Below are 19,955 nucleotides of genomic sequence, written 5' to 3'. Positions count from 1 at the left end.
GAACCCGGTGGTGGCGGCAACACTGAATATCTGGGGACAGTGGAGGCGACAGAGAGGGGTGCGGGGAGCCCTGGTGGGGTCCCCTATCAGGAACAACCATAGGTTTGCCCCAGGAAGAATGGATGGAGGATTTCAGAGCTGGTACCAGTTGGGAATTAGGAAGGTAGGAGATTTATTTATAGATGGGACTTTTGCGAGCTTGGGAGCATTGGAGGAAAAGTATAAGTTGCCCCGGGGAAATTTCCTGCGATATATACAGGTGAGGGCGTTTACTAGACAACAGGTGAGGGAATTTCCGTTGCTCCCGACACAGGGGATACAGGACAGGGTGCTTTCAGGGGTGTGGGTCGGAGAGGGCAAGGTGTCAGAGATTTATCGAGAGATGAGGGAAGAGGGGGAGGAGTCAGTGGGCGAACTAAAAGGAAAGTGGGAAGAAGAACTAGGGGAGGAGATAGAGGAGGGTATGTGGGCTGATGCCCTAAGCAGGGTAAATTCCTCTTCCTCATGCGCCAGGCTTAGCCTGATTCAATTTAAGGTGCTACATAGAGCACACATAACGGGAGCAAGATTGAGCAGGTTCTTTGGAGTGGAGGACAAATGTGGGAGGTGTGGCGGGAGCCCGGCAAACCACGCACATATGTTTTGGGCGTGCCCGGCCCTGGAAGGGTATTGGAAGGGAATGACGGGAGTGATTTTGCAGGTGGTGAAGGCCCGGGTCAAACCAGGCTGGGGGTTAGCTCTATTTGGAGTTGCGGAAGAGCCGGGAGTGCAGGAGGCGAAAGAGGCCGATGTCGTGGCCCTTGCGTCCCTAGTAGCCCGGCGCAGGATCCTACTCATGTGGAAGGAGGCGAAACCCCCCGGACTGGAGGCCTGGGTAAATGATATGGCGGGGTTCATTAAACTGGAGCAGATAAAGTTTGCCCTGAGAGGATCGGCTCACGGGTTCACCAGGCGGTGGCAGCCATTTCTCGACTACCTAGGGGAACGTTAGAGGGAAGAGAGATGACCAGCAGCAGCAACCCAGGGGGGAGGGGGGGGGGTTTAGTTTAGTTTAGGTCAATAGACAATGGGGTTTTGTTACCTGTGTATTGTTAAACATTTCTGTTTTGTTATTGTTTCGTTTGCTTTGTAAGAGGGAAAAATTGTTGTTTGGAAAAAAATTTCAATAAAATATATTTTAAAAAAATAGAAAGGATGTATTGGCACTCGAGGGAGTGCGGAGAATATTAACTAGGTTGATTCCAGAGTTGAGAGGATTGGCTTATGAGGAAAGACATTGCTAAGAAGGAAAACCAAAGGTGGCTTGGCATTACCGAACCTGCAGTACTATCACTGGGCAGCAACAGCGGAAAGAGTGAGGGGATGGGTGCATGAACCCAATTCAGAATAGGTCCAGATGGAGGAATGACCCTCTGGTCCCTGGCTACAGCAGCACTCCCATCCCCCTCATCAAAATACACATCAAGCCCAGTGGTAGCGGCCACACAGAAAACGTGGGCCCAACTGAGAACCTGGAACCAGATGAGTCTGCACTTTGGTCTAACCAAGGTGTCCACCATGGCTCCCCATCTGTGGCAAATCCTGTGTTCTTCTTTGCAGCTGATCTGGATAAGAAACATGATGATGAAAAAATAAGTCACTTAAAATTCTGAAGCCAAACTAACTGACATAAAAATGGCCCATATTTCCAAATTCCTGATCACTTCCACAACTAATCAAAATTTGAAAAAAGATTGTTGTTTTCTGTCAACTTCATGAAAACAGTTGAAAAATATTCCATCAATTTTAGTTTTTATTGGCCTCGCTTAAAGTGCAAGTTACATCGTACAGAGTCACAATACATAAAAAAAGCAGCAAAGTTTAATTTAAATACAGTGCAACAGCATAAATCTAGATTCAAATGGAAAATGTTGTGTTCTGAATTAGGTCATTTCAAGACTCATATTTGGGCCTTTGGAGATAAAACTCCTGTTCAGAAAGGGAGGAATGCATTTTGTCCATTGTTCAGCTACATCTACCCTATCTAATAATCAGCTACATTTACCCTAACTAATAATCAGAGTTCTGCAGTTTGTTGCTATCACAATTGATAAACACATTTATAGATGTTCTTTTATTAAAGTGAAATTTTTAAACAATATATATATATATATTTATAGAGAGAGAGAAAGGTCCAACAGTCATAATGTATACAGTGTGGGTTTAGCTGATTTTTCATCTGTGCAGGCGGCCCTGTTGCTGGGAGATGGGGATGAATTGTTGATCCCTGCCGCCCTCCTTTATTGTTTTAAAGGAGCACACAAATCACAAGATGAAATGTAATTTTTAATTTCTGATACACATATCCAATAATTTAGAACTGATTTTTCTACAAATTTTAGTAAAGGTGAAGCTATCAGTCCTTCTGCTATCTTACGAATGCTTGGGTGACATAAATAGCGACAATTTAATTGGTTTGCTTTATATTTTGGTTTTCAGCAATGTTTCTGTCAATTATTTGTAGCAGCTCAATTTTCAAACAATAGACAAATTACAATGATATCTTTGTTCATATATAACTGACACAACACGCTGCCTAAGAATTGACATCAATTTCCTTTCTATATGGTGCATATAAATACAACAATTATTTTAATTTTTTTCAACAACAGCTAGAATTTCATTACTGTACAGGAGTAGTCCTGTTCAGCACTGTGATCCTGAGTGTTACCATCACAGGCACTGGTTGGTATAAATGTAAACAATACAACTTAAAACTGATAATAAACCACTTTGTAAAGAAATATCTACATCTGAAAACTTCCTTTACATTTTTCATACTAATTCTAACATTTTCTTCTTTCATCCCAACTTAAGCAGTTTACTTTTGTTGGCCACTCAGTTGATTGGCTAATTATTTGTATTTTACTTGGCCATAAAAATGTAATCCCATCTAAAAAGGAAGTGCGAGGTGATAAAATGAAGGAATTCTGAACAAAATATATATGTCTCATTTAAGGTTTTGCCACAGCTAAGCTTAGTTTGGCAAAGGCCGAAGTGCTCAAATAATCACCAATGTTGATGTTCTAAAAATATATGAACACATTTTGAATTGACTTCCATACACGGATGTGTAATTAAAATTTTTAAAGTTAGTTTTGACCTTGGGGAGTTCTACAAGTCAAGGAAGATACTACAATTGGCCTCAAGTCAAAAATAATCAAATCATCTTAAGCTCAACTGTGTGTCACCATCAATGCAGCCTAGGCTCATATGAAAAGTTCAAGTAGAATATAAAAGAGGGTTGTTGAGCCCATATCCTGATGTGAGACACTATTTTCAGAAGGGAAGAAAAGGATATGGCAAAGGGGAAGGAGTGGTTATGTTCTTGTCTGTCAACTAAAAACACTTTCAAACAGGGAAAATTAAAAAGGAGTTTGGCATAGTAGCAGCAAACAATAAACACTCTATCTACATGCTTTCAGTAACAATTAATTGCAACATCGATGTTGGGCATTTAGTGATCTTTTCATGTGTGGTTGTGGAACCCCAGGGAGGCCAACAGATTTCATACCAAAGCTCTTTACGAAAACATAATTGAATATTCCTAACCAATTGACAATATAGAAATCTTCCAAAATTAATTGATCGTTTTTTGAGATGAATTTCAGCATGATCAGGAAAATGTTGCAGAAAATATAGAACACACCAGAACTAGCCATAATGTTTTTTTTTTAAAAAACTACAAAACCTCTAAATATACTGCCTTGAAAATAATTCTGAATACTGTAATATGGTGTAGTCCTGATCAAGAAATTTCAGTGTTGCCAGCGAGAAAAGATAAAATAATTTTAGATTCTGTGAAACCCGAAAAAAATAGAGAATAATGAACATGCAAGAGTGATTCCAAGGCATAAATCCTATCAGGTGGTTTAGGTGACAAGAACAAAACAATGGACTTTCACCAGTTTTCAGAAATCAGTAGTGAGATTTGTACGTTGAAATTACTCCATTTTTGGGAAAAGTTGTTTTTAAACTTCCAACTGTGTCACTAAAAATAATACAGAATTTATCGCCAAATTTGTGGTGATTCCACAACAATCATTAATCCTTGACCAGTGGATGTCAAACCGGTAAATGTATTTTCTAAGTTAGATCATTTCACTATACAGATTGTTCGATGAGATGAGCTACTTATTGTAACCTATCAGTAAATATTCAATGTAGCCAGTGGTCTTTGTACCCAAAAACTGTTCCTGAAAGTAAAGTAGATTTTCATTACTTGCATGACAGTTCTTTTTAAATCTGAAATTTAATATTTCTTTTGATCCCATCAAATGATCTTGTGCGAGTTCCACTGCAATCCCAGGAATTTTAAACAACTACACACGTTTGACTCTTTTATATTCATTCAAGTGCACACATTATACATTTTTACACTGTCACGGACCACAAATAACCTTTATATATTTAAAAGAGTTTAGTTTGTCAAAAAGACCGATTCTATCAAGTGACAGTGAAGATCAGAAAACATTGCTGACCTAATGAAGATTTCTTCACATGCCAAGGTTTGCATGTAAATTGAGATGCTAAGCAGTATCACCTTTTGATCATCATTCAAAACCTTACCAATAGCTAACACAGCTATTTCTTCCTAAGTTACACTTCGTCTTGATACGGATTTAAAGTAGTATAGAGAATGCATGTTAAAGTTTGATCAAGCCCAACAAGATAGCTTCAGTAATTGTATAACACATTTGCATTGGATTGTTGCATTGCATAAATACTTGGTCTTTTTCCATTTATCATTTTTTATTGCAACTTCCCAATCTTTGATGAAAGGTTCATAAATTTTTGTCTAGCCAGTTTATATAGTTGTTCATTATCTTGTTTCCCACATCAAAATTGGTAGGGGGTAGTGCAAATATCATGGCGCCATGGAATCCATCTTCATAATGGTCAAGAGTCACTTCTATTCCAGCATCTTCTAAACGCTTTGCATACATTATTCCATCATCCCGGAGAACATCATGTTCACAGGTTAGGATATAGGCTCTTGGTAACAACTGCAGAATTTCTTTATCTGCAATTAATGGAGCTGCTCTTGGGTCCAGTAATGCTGGCAACTCCTTTATAACCTGTGGACTTCCCATTATCTGGATGACAGGTTTGTAGTTTTTTATAAAGGATTGCGGTAGAAGATTTGTCCAGTTTAAGCGATCTCTGATAGATGTCAGCTGACTTAGGTTTGAAGCTGTGTGGTTGTTGATTAACATTGCCTGGACAAAACTTGGGTCACCATTCAGGTACTCCAGCCAGAAACGGGCCATGACCTGTTTGTACAAGATAGGTGTAGCCGTATTCTGTTGGTAGGAAGGAGTATTGAAGTCGAGAGCCTGAAGTACTGGATATATGAGAGCTTGAAGTTTGAGTCGGATGTTAATACTTCTGTCCATAACCAGCTACAAAACATAAAACAAAAATTGAAAAGATTTATTTTCTGCTGCGTTTAGAACATTTTTGAGGGACTTGGATGCTACCAGAGTTTTCAGCCATATTACAATATTTGCAGTATTGTCTAAATCAACAGAAACAGATATTTTCTCAGAAACACCAATGCAGACACGATCAGTCAAATAGACTCCTTCTGCACCATAACAATTGTGAATTATTGATAGTAGCATTGTTTGAATAATTTGGAAAATATACAAAACACATAGTAGAATTTATATAGCATTTGACGAAATATCATGTTACAGGTACAGAAAATGGACAGTTGAATGAATTTTCTAGAGAAGAGAGAAGACTTGCATTTATATCAATGCCTTTAACAACGTCAGGACGTATAGCCACTGCTGCAGGAAACACAAAATTGCACACAGCAAAATTCCACAAACAGCAATGTGATGAGGGCCAGATGATCTTTTTTAGAACAATGTTGATTTGAGTGATGATGTGGAGATGCCAGCGTTGGACTGGGGTGGGCACAGTAAGAAGTCTTACAACAGCAGGTTAAAGTCCAACAGGTTTGTTTTGAATCACTAGCTTTCGGAGCGCAGCTGCTTCAGCAGCGCTGACCTTCATCAACCCACGACCACTACCATCTAAAAGGACAAAGGCAGCAGATACATGGGAACACCACCACCTGGAAGATCCAAGTCACTCCCCATCCTGACTTGGAAATATATTGCCATTCCTTCACGGTGTTGGGTCAAAATCCTGGAACTCCCTCCCTAATAGCACAGTAGGTATATCATGTACTGCGGCAATTCAAGAAGGCAGCTCACCACCACCTTCTCAAGAGCAATTAAGGATGGGCAACAAGACGCCGTAAAAATGAATTTGAAAAAAACAACACTCCATCCTGCACCATTGGGGTGCGCCATTTCCACATTCCGGGCCCTCGAATGAGAGGGGGACAGATGGCCCCCCTCTCCTGGGCACCTCACAATCCCACGCAAAATGTCCAGCTGGACCACAGTTAAAACATACATCCTCCCGCTTTAGCAATTCTCTACTATGCCCCTTCCTTGGCTAAAAAGGAGGTGGAGGTCCTTGTGAAGTGGGATAAAATTGTGCGCAATCAAAATCCTCCCTTCCCCCCACCTTCCCATCTTCTCCTTCATTCCTCCTGGCTGGCACATGGGGTTCATTTTTCTCTTACACTTAGGCTCACTCTTTTCTTGAGTCTCTTTTCCCAAGCCCTAACTAATCACCTCAAGACCCAGGCCTTGGTGTGAGCTGCGCATTGGGGTTAAAGTTTTCACAAGTTCTCAAGTGGAATGGCTTACTAGAGTGCGGCGCCATTTTTCCCAAAAGAGGGGCCACCAGTGCATCCCTGGCATTGTCGGGTGAGATTACATCATTAAAAAGAACCTATAACCCTGAAAGTGGTCGAATTTTGAGGGTGATGGGAGGCAGACAGACATTACTGCAGTGCCCAAGGTAATATTTTCTCGTTATCACCCAGACCGTGCAGGGACCATTGTTGATTTTTCCTTTGGGAAAGGTCCTCTGGGTCATTGCCGCACTCAAATGGTGCTATTGTTTTTACGATTTCTACTAATTGAGTAGTGTTTAACAGAGTCTCATATGTGGGGGGGGGTTGCTGTAGGCTCAGAGATAGTAGTCCCCCTCGGGAACGTTTGCCCTGTGGGATGGCATGCTGGCACAATGGTTAGCACTGTTGCTTCACATCGCCAGGGTCCCGGATTCGATTCCCACTTGGGTCACTGTCTGTGCGGAATCTGCACATTCTCGACGTGTCTGCATGAGTTTCTTCCAGGTGCTCCGGTTTCCTCCCACAAGTCCCAAAAGCGTGCTTGTTGGATAAATTGGATATTCTGAATTCTCCCTCTCGAATATATTCAAGATGCGGTTAGATATAGTACTTGGGGATCAAAGGCTATGGGGAGAAAGCAGGATTAGGCTATCGAGTTGGATGATCAGCCATGTTCTTGATGAATGGCGGAATAGGCTCGAAGGGACAAAAGGCCTCATGCTCCTATCTTCTATGTATCTATGAACAGTCACCGGAATGTGGTGACTAGAGGATTTTCACAGTAGCTTCATTGTTAATGTAAGCCTACTTGTGACACTAATAAAGATTATGATTATTATTATATTATCTGTACTTGGATGCCTCTTCCACCAAACTTCGCGAGTCCACAACATCGCCCATGGCTCCCTCAACATCCCCATATTATCATCCCGCTCTGGAACGATATCGGTGATTACAAGTTTTCTATTTCTCCATCCTTTGTGTGGTTCACTGCTGGGCTGAGATCCTGATTGTTCTGCCGCTTTAAGATCCGATGGGTTAACTGGTGGGATTCTGATTCCGCCGCATCTTTTGCTGTTACTGCCTGTTCCTTTTCTTGGTGAATTCTTTCACTGACTTTGGAACTGAGTCACATTCACCTTCCCCTTCTTAATTTCCTCTTTATCATTTTCCTAATTCCGCAACTCGTCTTTCAAGGGCGCCTTTCTCCTCCTGCTGCCTCATGGAAAGACCTGATCGAGCAAGCGATTGCCAAAGGCTTTGCAACCTTAATCGCCTTCTTGCCCAATTATTTCTTGGTTTCTCCCCACAACTGACTCCCAGTGGATTCTGGACCTTGTAAAAGGGAGCGTGCTCCAGCCATTTTCCCTGTATCAGGCTTCGCCAGCTTATGTCATTGTGTCTACCAAGCTTTTGGGTGTTCCAGCTCGACTATGGCTTTAAGGCGACTACTTCAATTAATCCCATCCGGTGACACCAAAATTCTGACCATGACCCTGCTTGATTGGCTTACATAGACACAATAAAGACACCCGAATTTAGTAGAGCTCTACGTTATTCAAAATAGCTATCTTAATCGCGATTTCTGAGAATATAGTGCAAAGATGACTCAGACTCACTACGGAGATCTAGGTTTTCATGGCACTTGTGCGGGAGCTGGCCAGGTTTCAGTCACTTCTTAGAGCTCCATGTTCAGGATCTTCTTTCCGCAATGGATGTTCTTCTTCTCTGAGCTCAGGGCCCTCCTTCTGCAATGGTTGTTCTGAGCTCTGAGCTCAAGGCCCTCCTTCTGTAACAGTGGTTCCTTGGTGGTGATGTTTTCTATTTTTTCTTGTATTCTCCAAGAGCCATTCTCTCACACAAGAGTCAGTGAAGTGATCAACCACAAAATGCTGAGTTGCCTCTGTCAGGATTCTGCTCTGGGCTCACAAGATTACCTTAGTTGGCATTTTCCCCGCTATATTCACCTGTTACATAGCTTTCTTTATTGTTATACATGTTGACCTGCTTTCCTCTTTAGTATCAGCACATTCCACAAAAATAGATTGTTCGCATTCTAAGTTTAAGATGACACCAAATTATTGTGCTAATTTCAGCTAATTGTTAAAATTACTGTGGTTTGTTCAGCCCATAATGAAAAAGTATTACCTGCTGAGTTACAGCAGCAGCCAAGTTTCCACCAGCACTGTCTCCAGAAACTGCAATTCGACTTGGATCCACTGAATACTGGGACAAAATCTCAGGCTGTAGGAAATACTTGGTAGCACTATAAGCATCATTAATCTGCTCAGGAAAATGAACCTCTGGGACAAGACGGTATCTAAATTCAAGGACAAACAATATAATCAATTTCAATAAGACTCAACTTGATGTAATACTTTTCTGGGTCAAGCTGTACTAAGAAATATGCAATTCTGTATTATAGGAACATTTAATTCAAATAGTCAGAATGTTACATCCAATTTCAGAAAAACAAATAGTCCATAGTGATCATTGTGCAATGTCAGATATAAACATCTGTAAATGTTCTTCTTTATCCATCTGTTGATTTGTTTCTTCCTCATTGATAGGTTTCTGTGAGAGAGGTTTCTCTGAGGGAGATATGTTAGTTTGCAATTACTTACTCAATAGAGACAAGGACAGCATTCATATCTTTTGTCATTTTCCGACAAAGGTGGTCATATGTTGCATCCATTTTACAGGTAAAAGGTTTGTGGGCTTTGTGCAGACTTAATGACTATGTTGAGTAGAGTCAGTTGAGCTTCAGCGTTTACTGTTCTCGCTGCGGCTAAACCAGAGGCCCTGAAAGAGTTAATGTTTCTTGTCCCAGTCCTCACTGGCAATACACCAGAAACTTTCCCTCATAATCCATTATCATTGATAAATAAGTTATTTCTGAAAAGAAACAGGTCTTGGTTTCCTGAACCAGATATGGCCAAGAACAAAAAAGACCAAGGCCCATAAGTCAGATTTCTTGATCAAACAGTTCAAGTGCAAATAGATCTGATTAATGTTGTGTTGCATCCAGCCACAAGTAAACCTTTTGGCATGGTTTCATTTTTGGCTACTACATGGAAAAATCTGCAGTTGTTAGAATTAACCCATTCCCTTCCAGGAGGATGAAAATACCAAAGCGGAAACCAGATGGAATCTAATCACAAAATATTTTAAATTTTGATTTAGAATTTTGATGGCATATATTCTTCAATATTTAACCAGCCCCAAGTTTTCTGCAAAAGGCCTACACAATTAGTGCAAAACGCATCATCCAAGAGAGTAATTTGTTAGTTTGCAATTACTTACTCAATAGAGACAAGGACAGCATTCATATCTTTTGCCATCTTCCGACAAAGGTGGTCATATGATCGCATTCCTATAAACAAGGCAAAAACATAACATTCTTAGCGGCCAGGTATGCTTTTATGAAGCTGACCAAACTTTGTGGTCAATATTTATTAAGGGTTGGTGGAGGCCATTATAGCTTAGGTTTTCTGGGTCAGATTCTACAGCAAGCCTCAGAGACCTGCTGCAGTGGGAGGGAGAGGCAATCATTGAGCTGCCTGTAGATGTGTTTTCTTTAGTTCAAAGCTTTATTGTAGCTGATGGATCCAGTGGAGATGGCCATGCTCAGTCAATACTTGGTTGATTCCTCTTTCACCCAGTCCCAAGGCCTCTCCACCTGCCTACCTTAAAATACCAGTGTAAATTGAGAAATGACAGACAATGTGGAGATCATGTGTCAGCCGTTTCAATATAATCTTGAAACTCCTCCCTGCAAATACATGAGGAAAAAGATTTTTGTGCTACTGGTCTGCTCTCTGCAAAAGTTGGCCAGGGGGAGCATGGTTGGTGGGTAGGGCAAGGCGAGGTCCCCAAATGCACTTTAGGCCTATCCACCAGAGAGCCAGTGGGATGGGGGTCAGAAAGGCCAAGCCCATAAATGAATGGAATTCTCATTATGCTACATCTTTAAAGGGGCCATTGTCCACGGACCACATTTCCACAAGAACTCGGTTGATCAGACCCACAGTCCTGCTTTCTTCTGGAAAGGGATGAAGGGTTTGAGGGGAAAAACATTGATGCTTATGAAGTATATTTTTTGACAGACTGTTTGTATCCAGAGGAAGCCTGTTCCGGATACAATCTTGCACACTATTTCCCAGTTCAAGTCAGGCTTTTGCATTAAGTGGAATGAATGACGGAATCAATGAACAACCAAGTTCACGTAAAAGCTTTTGTTCACAAACATTTTTACAAGTTTCAAGAACTAATGAAATTTTCTGATTATTCCAAGCTATAGTTTCCTGAAATTTATACGTTTCTGACAGTAGCCTTGTGGATTTATTAAAAGAAATGGCATTTACAAGCTTTACAGTGGAAAACAAAACATCCTCCACAGAAAAAAGGAATGAACACACAAATCTCAATGCAGAATAAGCACAAGGTTGTAGTGAAAACAAAATTAAACTCTATAATCAAAATTCCAAACTGTTATACTGATTTAAGAACTGGAATTCTACAGTCCAGGTCAGTTATACATTCACCCCCACTCACAGGTAGAAGGTAGAATGTAGATTGGATGGCACGGGGCCAGTCAAATTCAGCAATAGGCTACAATGTAAGCTGTTCATCTTCTAAAATGCATTTTGCAGTATACGAGGTATGCAGACCTGCATAAAAATGTTTGGTCATGTTCCGTTCTGGTGAATTTGTTATAGCTGATTTATCTTAATTTTCATTGGCTTCTTACTTGAAGAGATCTTGCTGGAGGCAATGGTCATTTGTTCAAAATATTTACAGAAGGTTAAGACATAGCTGGACATTTTCTCCAGAGTCTTTATCCTCGAACTATTATAAATGCATTCTCTAATATCTCCCCCCAAACGTCTCCTGCGCTGCTGGCATCAATTTCTGACTGTGTTCTTGGCTCTCCAGAATCTTCTCCTTGGAAGGCACCAAACTCCTCAGACAGCGATTTATGTCTGGTCTGCAATATAAAAAGGTGAGGAACAAAGATTTTCCTATTCTCTTTTTTTCTTTCTCGTCTTCTTGGTAATTTGGGGAAAGGTTGGAATGCTGGCTCATTCAGCTTGCGTGTAGATTTATACAGCGGGAGAAGGTCTACAAACATCCACTACTGCAATGAATGAAGTATTATGTAATAACTCACCCATGACGAGTCAAATGGATGACAAGAAGGCTGAAGAATGTTCTAGAACTAGGGGTCACTGTTTAGAAATAAGTGGTTGCTCGTTTGAAACAGAGATGAGGAGAAATGTTCTCTCTCAGGGGGTCCTGAGTCTCTGGAACTCTCTTCCTCAAAATGCAATGGGAGCAGAGTTTTTGAATATTTTTAAGGCAGAGCTAGATAGATTGTGGAATTAATAAAGGGGAGGGGGCGACAAAATGTTATGGGGGTAGTCAATGTCAATAATGTGGGGTTGAGGTTACAATCATGTGGGCAGCACTGTAGCACAGTGGTTAGCACTGTTGCTTCACAGCCCCAGAGTCCCAGGTTAGATTCATGGCTTGGGTCACTGTCTGTGCGGAGTCTGCACGTTCTCCCCGTGTCTGTGTGGGTTTCCTCTGAGTACTCCCGTTTCTTCCCACAAGTCCCGGGCGTGCTTATTAGGTGAATTGGACATTCTAAATTCTCCCTCGGTGTACCTGAACAGGCGCCGGAGTGTGGCGACTAGGGGATTTTCACAGTAACTTCATTGCAGTGTTAATGTAAAACCTACTTGTGACACTAATAAGGATCACAATCAGATCAGTAACAACCTTATTGAATGGCAGAGCAGGCTCAAGGGGCCTACTCCTGCTCCTAATTTATATGTTTGCATGTATGTCCTCAGATCATGAGCTTGGACCGCTGGATTGCTAGTCCAGTGACATTATCACTACACAAACATCTGCCCTGATGGGTGAGCCTGTGGACCTTCTTCTTGCCATGGGACATTGGCAGATGGCAATTGACACCTTTTCAGGGAATTCCCTGGTTGCTGACTCTCTGTACTTTTGACTTAACAGTGCTGTTTAATTGGGAAAATTTCCTTTGCATCTCTGACAAAAGCCTTATTCTGCCACCATTCTTTGGTTTTCTGGCCAGTTGTATTCTAATTCTCTTCCCACACTAGTGGTGCACTAAGGCAGACTTTCGGCTAAGGCAGACTTTCGTCTGTTTTACAGGTCGCTAGTCTGTCACCAGAGGCTTATAGCTTGAGGGGCACCACATCACATCAAGCGGCTGACTAGGATGGCATGGGGCCGGTCAAATTCAGCAATTGGCTTGTTGGAAGGATTTGCAAGTTGACACACTAAAACGTGTTTGACCGTGTTATGAACGCACCTTCCTTGGCCATCAAGTCCTGGGGTGGGACTCGAACCCAGGAGGTTCTAGATTCGAGGTAGGGAGGCCTACCACTGTGCTACAAGACCTCTTTGCCAGTTGCATAGCTTTACCTAAATTTAAATCTTCTCGCGATTGTAAGAAGTCAGAGAGATTCTCATCTAAAATACCAAAGACTATTCGATCAGGTCTTCTTTTAATAATCCAGACTCAGCTAGGCAGCACAATTTGTTGATGAATGAGTCGATCCCTTCACCCTGTTTTTGACTGCACCCCTTTTGCCCTGTCTATGACAATATTTTTACAATGACTGAAATACGAGCCCATGGATCCAATGACATTCTCGTTGAAGCGGTCTCTTAGTTCACTCCCTGTGTTGTCAGCAGTGTCTACCATGTTCCCAGTGCATAACAAAAAAAGTGTTCTCTTTACTCGAGACCCAAGGAGTTGCGGTACCAGGTAAAACATCTTCACCGATTATGCTACTGCTCAGCCTGTCTGGGGTCTTCGGAGTCTGGTCGGGGCAAAGTAGTAGCTATCTCTCACCCTGGTCAGAAGTTGTTGTTTTCCCCTGCTGCTCATCTTGCCAGTCACTGGGCTGCCCTCATCATTTGGTTGTCTCCTGTGTGTTTGCAGGATTGGCTCCTTCCCCTGCTGTCTGCACGGTTGCTGGCTTTCATCCAAGGCTTTTCGTACCATTTTCTACTGTTCCTCTATGGGTGTAGTCACCGCTGCCACCATCTGTTATGGAGAGCTTATCCAAGAGATACTGCTGGAGGCAGTGGTCTTTTGTTCAAAACGATTTATTTACATGCTAATAATTAGGTTAAGACCCAGGCATAGCTGGAGCACCTCTCAGATGCCTCACACTCACCTCCTCTCAGTAAATGATATCACTCCGACATAACTTCTTGTGCACATCTTCAGTAGCTATTGGTTAATCCTTTCCTCTACAGTATGGCTCTGCATCTGCACTTAATTGGGAGTACACTCTTCAAGGTTTACTTTGAAAAAGTAAACAGTGAAAATAGGTTTCTGTATTTGTATTTAAACATCGCCAGCGATATTAAATGGAAATGACAGGTTTGTTGAACAGGTGTTTCACAGGACAGTTAAGAAATAAGAGGTACACTTGTAGTACACTTACTTGCACTTCCTAAAGCCCAACCTCCTCCGTGTATGTAAATAATGCTTCGCTTTAGTTCACCATCGACCTTCTTCTTGGGTTCAAACACTCGGACTTGCACTCCATCAAATGACGTGTCTGTCACTTCAACAATGTCACTTGATTGAGGGGCAAGCATCTCAAACATGGTAATAACAAAATTCAGAGCCTTCAGATGGTGACCGAGTCCCAATTGCTGCACCAGATGACACTGTGGAAACAGATACATCGGGCTTTGATCATTCAGTGCACGCAAATTTAATCCTCCTGACCCTTGATTGTTTAAAAACTCTTAAAACTTGATATTTATTTATTAACTAAATATCTGTACATAAAATTAGTCTAAATATGAATTCAGTACAGGGATTATGCAGTTACTTCATAATAATTCATTTAATATAGATTTTGTTTCAACTGGAATGTTCCCAAAAATAAATTTAAATTTTCTTTTTGTCAGAGTAATCTAGACTGAAAGGCAGAAATTGTTATGTAAATTACATGGAAAATTTAGTTATTTCAAATGCCTGAAATCACCTTTTGTTTCTTCACCCCATGGCAATGTGAGGAAAGGTATTTAAAACAATGTATAAACTTTAATCTAGCCTGCTCACAGGGTGCGTACCCATCTTGATTTTTAAAAACGTTGGAATCTGAGCTACAGTTGCTCACAGCTTAATACATAAAACATTAAATAAATTTAGAGTACCCAATTAATTTTTTCCAATTAAAGGGGCAATTTAGCATGTCCAATCCACCTACTCGGCACATCTTTGGGTTCTGGGGGCGAAACCCACGCAAACACGGGGAAAATGTGCAAACTTCACGTGGACTGTGACCCAGAGCCAGGATCGAACCTGGGACCTCAGCACCATGAGGCAGCAGGCTAACCACTGTGCCACCGTGCTGCCCCCATAAAACTTTACTTGTTTAATAGTCCCCCAACAGGTCCTTATAGTGGACACTGAACCCAAAGTACATAGTTAAATCAAGGAGACATGGAAAAAAAAAATCACCAAATAAATGTTGTATTCTAAATAGTTAGGGATTCAGAACACAACCCCCCAAAAAAAGTGGAACCTGCTACGTCTATTATAGGTCTGAGATGATGCACCTCCACCACCCGGTGAAGTCCTCCGGCTCAAATGTTTACACTCTGGAGAGTGTCACTGTTGCAGCTTTTGCCGATAGCCACGTTTGGAGCAGTTGTGTCAGTACCAGCTAACTAAAGGCCCCAGAGTGCTTTGGATTATGGCCTAGTTTCCTACCGGAGCTATTGGAGGAGTATGCCAGGGCACCTGAAGACTTTCAAGCATTTTGCAAGCAACATCGAGCAGCATTTTGTTGCTGAAAAAAATAATTGTGGAGGATATCCACAGGAGCTCTCTCTCATTCATCCACTGCAACTTCTGATGAATGAACTGGAGAAGATCTGTAAAAAGAATCATGATTCTGTATGATGGTTCACTATCTGTTTAAGTATGATTTGGTGCCATTTTATAAACATAATAGTCTATTAAATGCAAGTATTGCATGCATTTGTGTATGTGATATTTGAAAATGCAATGCCATGCTATGTATACAACTAATAATAGATTATTAGTAATCTATAGACAGATAATAATCTATCCAATAAGGATTGAAAGAGACTTTCTGGCAACGTGAAAGGTACGTTTAATTTCATTATTTAGTTTCAGGATCCAAAGTTCGCCTATTAGAAAGTGGTCACTTGCCAGGTTTTAGCCAATTATATTTTGAACTGATTCCCAAAAGGCAAATTTGTACAGAGCAAGCTCAACTACAATTGCCTCCATCTTCCCAGCATTACCCATCCATTTTGCAAAAGCTGAACAGAGGTGATGCAGGAACTCACCATGTGGAGAACTACAGGAAAGAACTCTGTGCTACAGGTCATTAATGTTTTAACATGGTGTACTGCAGATAATGTCTTACAATTTATAGTTTGAGTTTTGGAAAAATGTATTTTCTGAGTAACCTATAATGCAACCGAAATTAGATTTTAAACAAAATTCATTGAAAAGTTAACCAGTTATTAGAAAAAATTAACCAGTTATTAGAACTTTCCGATGTTATGAACCCCCCAAAAAATGCTATTTGAACTCCTCCTCCTTTGCTTAAATACATGGATAATACAATATTCAAATACGGATTGTAGTCACCTGACCTGGTATGGAATAAGTAGTCGCTTGGTAGTCTACAACATTAATATTGCTAAGAGAGATATGTTGCCGAAGCTTTCCATCTTGCACTTCTCAGAACAAATGCAAGAATGCCAAATTTCAAACAATCACAAGTATTTATACTATTGGAGTGAAAGGGCTGCTGATTGATTGACAGTTTACTCTGATTGGCTGATGTGTTGCCATAGATATGCCCGATTGATTGGATCTCTTGCAGCATTCCTTCTTATTTCTTGCTCGCCTGGGATTATGACTAATACTGGATCCCTATCAGTGGGATGTGATTGCAATTCATTTTCTGTTTGTTAAAATTTCTGAGTTAATTACCATTAATTGCTTTCATATTGAGGGATGGATGTTCCGATTCTGGAATCTGCAACACCCTGCACTGCTGTGTGAGAAGTTCCAATATCAGGAAACCAGAGAGAAAACCAAACTCTACCACTCTGGAGGGAGGGTGTCAGTTCCTCCCTGCTGTTGGCAATCTTTGTTGTGACCATCTGATCCTCTTATATTTCACCTTTTCAAAAATGTATCCCCTTCTCTGTCATTTGAATATTATTCTCTACCTCAAAAGCCATATGTGGTGAAGGAGCTCATGCAGTAATAATCCTTAGTTCAATAATCTTCCTCTACGGTTCTTCCACCTCTTATGATGCTGCTCCAGGCTTTTCACAGAATGATGGAATTCCGCCGCTACAGCTTTGCCCAGCTGCTCCCATACTTTATCTCTTTCTCCAGTTCCCTTCCCTTTCTCCTTGGTTTGTTGAGACCCTCATGATCTCTCCACATCCTGCCCACCATCCAAACTCCACACCCTGCCTACCATCCAATTTCATATTTCTTTTCAATGCTGTCCACTTGACATCACCCCCACACCAGAGTACTGAGACCCACCCCAAATCAGAAAGCTTCCTGAATGTTGATACTCAGGATTACGGACTTTTCGGCTCCCTCCTTATTGAACCCCACATAGATACAGCTCACTACAGTGCTGGTCAAGTGATATCAGACAGTGGTGGGAGGTTTAATGCGATAATCACCATCTAAATCAAGACAGTGTACTGGAAATCCATTCCAGATTTTGAAAGAGCACTAGGGCAGCACGGTAGCACATGTGGCTAGCACTGTGGCTTCACAGCGCCAGAGTCCCAGGTTCAATTCCATGCTGGGTCACTGTCTGTTCGGAGTCTGCACGTTCTCCCTGTGTTTGCGTGGGTTTCCTCTGGGTGCTCCGGTTTCCTCCCACAGTCCAAAGAAGTGCAGGTTAGGTGGATTGGCCATGCTAAATTGCCCTTAGTGTCCAAAAAGGTTAGGAGGGGTTATGGGGAAAGGGTGGAAGTGAGGGTTTAAGTGGGTCGGTGCAGACTCGATGGGCCGAATGGCCCCCTTCTGCACTGTATGTTCTATGTTCTAGTCATTCCAGTGCAGTTCTTGTTTTTTTATGGAATGCAGAGTTCTCTATCCAGAATCCACAGCCTCTGGACCTGGGATAGAGTTCTGCAAGGGCATCGACGCAGACAAAGCTGATGCACTTGCAACCATTTCAACCAGAAGTGCTCGGCGGATGACCCATCTCCGCCTTCTCCAGAGGTCCCCAGCATCACAGATGACAGTCTTCGCCAACTAGATTCAGTTCAAAGTTGTCAAGTAACTGATGAAGGCACCGGATACTGTAAAGATTATGGGCCCCGACAATATCCTGACCATTGTACTGAAGTCTTGTACTTAATAATCTATGATTAATCTAGGACAAAGGTTCGGCACAACATCGTGGGCCGAAGGACCTGTTCTGTGCTGTATTTTTCTATGTTCTATGTTCTAGTGTACCAGAACTAGCCATAGCCCGAGCCAAGCTGCTCCAGTACAGCTACTCTGCTGGCAGCTATCCAGCAATGTGGAAAATTGCTCAGGTTTGTCTTGTCCACAAAATGCAGGACAAATCCAGCCCAGCTAATGGCTACCACAGTCTACTCTCGATCACTAGCAAAGTGATGGAAGGAGTCGTCAGCAGTGCTGTCAAGCTGCACTTGCACAGGAAGAATCTGCTCATTGACACTCAGTTTGGGATCCATCAGGTCCATTCAGCTCCTGATCTCAAACATGGACAAAAAGAGCTTAACTCCAGAGGTGAGGAGAGAGTAAGGCAGCATTTGGCTCCTCAGACACTGAAGCGGTCTCCATATGCAGCAAGACCTGGACAATATGGTTAGCACTGTCGCTTCACAGCACCAAGGACCTTGGTTCAATACCCGGCTTGGGTCACTGTCTGTGAGGAATCTGCACGTTCTCCCAGTGTCTGCGTGGGTTTCTTCCGGGTGCTCCGGTTTCCTTCCACAAGTCCCGAAAGATGTGCTTATTAGGTAAATTGGACATTCTGAATTCGCCCTCAGTGTACCTGAACAGGTGCTGTAGTGTGGCAACTACGGGATTTTCACAGGACCTTCATTGCAGTGTAAGCCTACTTGTGACACTATAAAAATTATTATTATATCCAGGCTTGGGCTGATAAATGGCAACCAACATTCATGCCACACAAGTGCCAGACAATGACCATCTCCAACAAGAGATAATCTAACCATTGTCCCTCGTCATTCAATGGCATCACCACTGCTGAATCCCCCACCATTGTACAGAAACTGAGCCAGCCAAATCAAAACTGTGGCGACAGGAGGCGGTTAGAGGCTAGGAATTTTGCAGCAAGTAACTTGCCCAAAGCCTGTCAACCATCTGCAAGGCAGAAGTCAGGAGTGTGATGGAATACTCTCCACTTGCCTGGATGAGTGCAGCTCCAACAACACTCAAAGTTTGTCACCATGAAGGACAATACAGCCTGCTTGATTAGAACCCCATCCACCACCTCAACATTCACTCCCACCAATGTACAGTGGCAGCAGTGTGTATTATACATAAGGTGCACTGCAGCAACTTACCAATGCGCCTTCTGCAACACCTTCCAAAACTACAACTTCTGACAGTTAGAAGGACAAAGGCAGTAGACGCATGAGAACACCACCCATGCAAGTTCCCCTCCCAAGCTGTACACCATCCTGATTTGGAACTGCATTGTTGATCCTTCACTGTCGCTAGGTCAAAATCCTGGAACTCCCTTACTAACCGCACCGTAGGTGTACCTACATCACATGGACTTCAAGAACGTGCACACTATCAATTTCCTAAGGCCAATTAGAAAGGCCAGCGACACCCACACCCTGTGAATGAATAAATGTTTTTTTTTTTTAAAAAAGCACTTAATTCCAGAGATAGCGTCACTCCTCTAGGTAAAGCATTCAATGCCAATTTGTTTTGGTGCATTGAAGATTGAATGTTGTAATTTGTGAGCATCTGTGGTTTCAAGACGCATCTATTATAATTAATTGTGGGAGCTATTTTCCAGGTGCATTGCAAATCTCTCTAAATCGGGAGAATTGTGGGAGAGCCCCAAAGACGGGATTTGTGGGGGTGCAAATCAGGTTCCCATTC

At 41.9% G+C, this 19,955-nt stretch overlaps 1 protein-coding gene across 1 annotated transcript in view; it reads right to left on the bottom strand.

Annotated features, from left to right (window-relative positions):
* Positions 1-1,769: 1,769 nt before the first annotated feature.
* The window catches only part of LOC140389832 (neutral cholesterol ester hydrolase 1-like), a 34,586-nt gene continuing 16,400 nt past the window's right edge, over positions 1,770-19,955 (bottom strand). Inside the window, exons 2-5 of the mRNA XM_072474400.1 lie at positions 14,257-14,485; positions 10,064-10,133; positions 8,909-9,080; positions 1,770-5,441 (exon numbers count right to left, since the gene is read on the bottom strand). Of these exons, the coding sequence (XP_072330501.1) occupies positions 4,824-5,441; positions 8,909-9,080; positions 10,064-10,133; positions 14,257-14,485 (1,089 nt within the window). The 3' untranslated portion in view covers positions 1,770-4,823. The remainder of the gene's footprint in view (positions 5,442-8,908; positions 9,081-10,063; positions 10,134-14,256; positions 14,486-19,955) is intronic.

This window comes from Scyliorhinus torazame, chromosome 14 (assembly GCF_047496885.1).
Source record: "Scyliorhinus torazame isolate Kashiwa2021f chromosome 14, sScyTor2.1, whole genome shotgun sequence".
Taxonomy (NCBI): domain Eukaryota; kingdom Metazoa; phylum Chordata; class Chondrichthyes; order Carcharhiniformes; family Scyliorhinidae; genus Scyliorhinus; species Scyliorhinus torazame.
The sequence above is the reverse complement of the archived record's forward strand: the minus strand, read 5'-3'. Positions and strand labels throughout refer to the sequence as shown.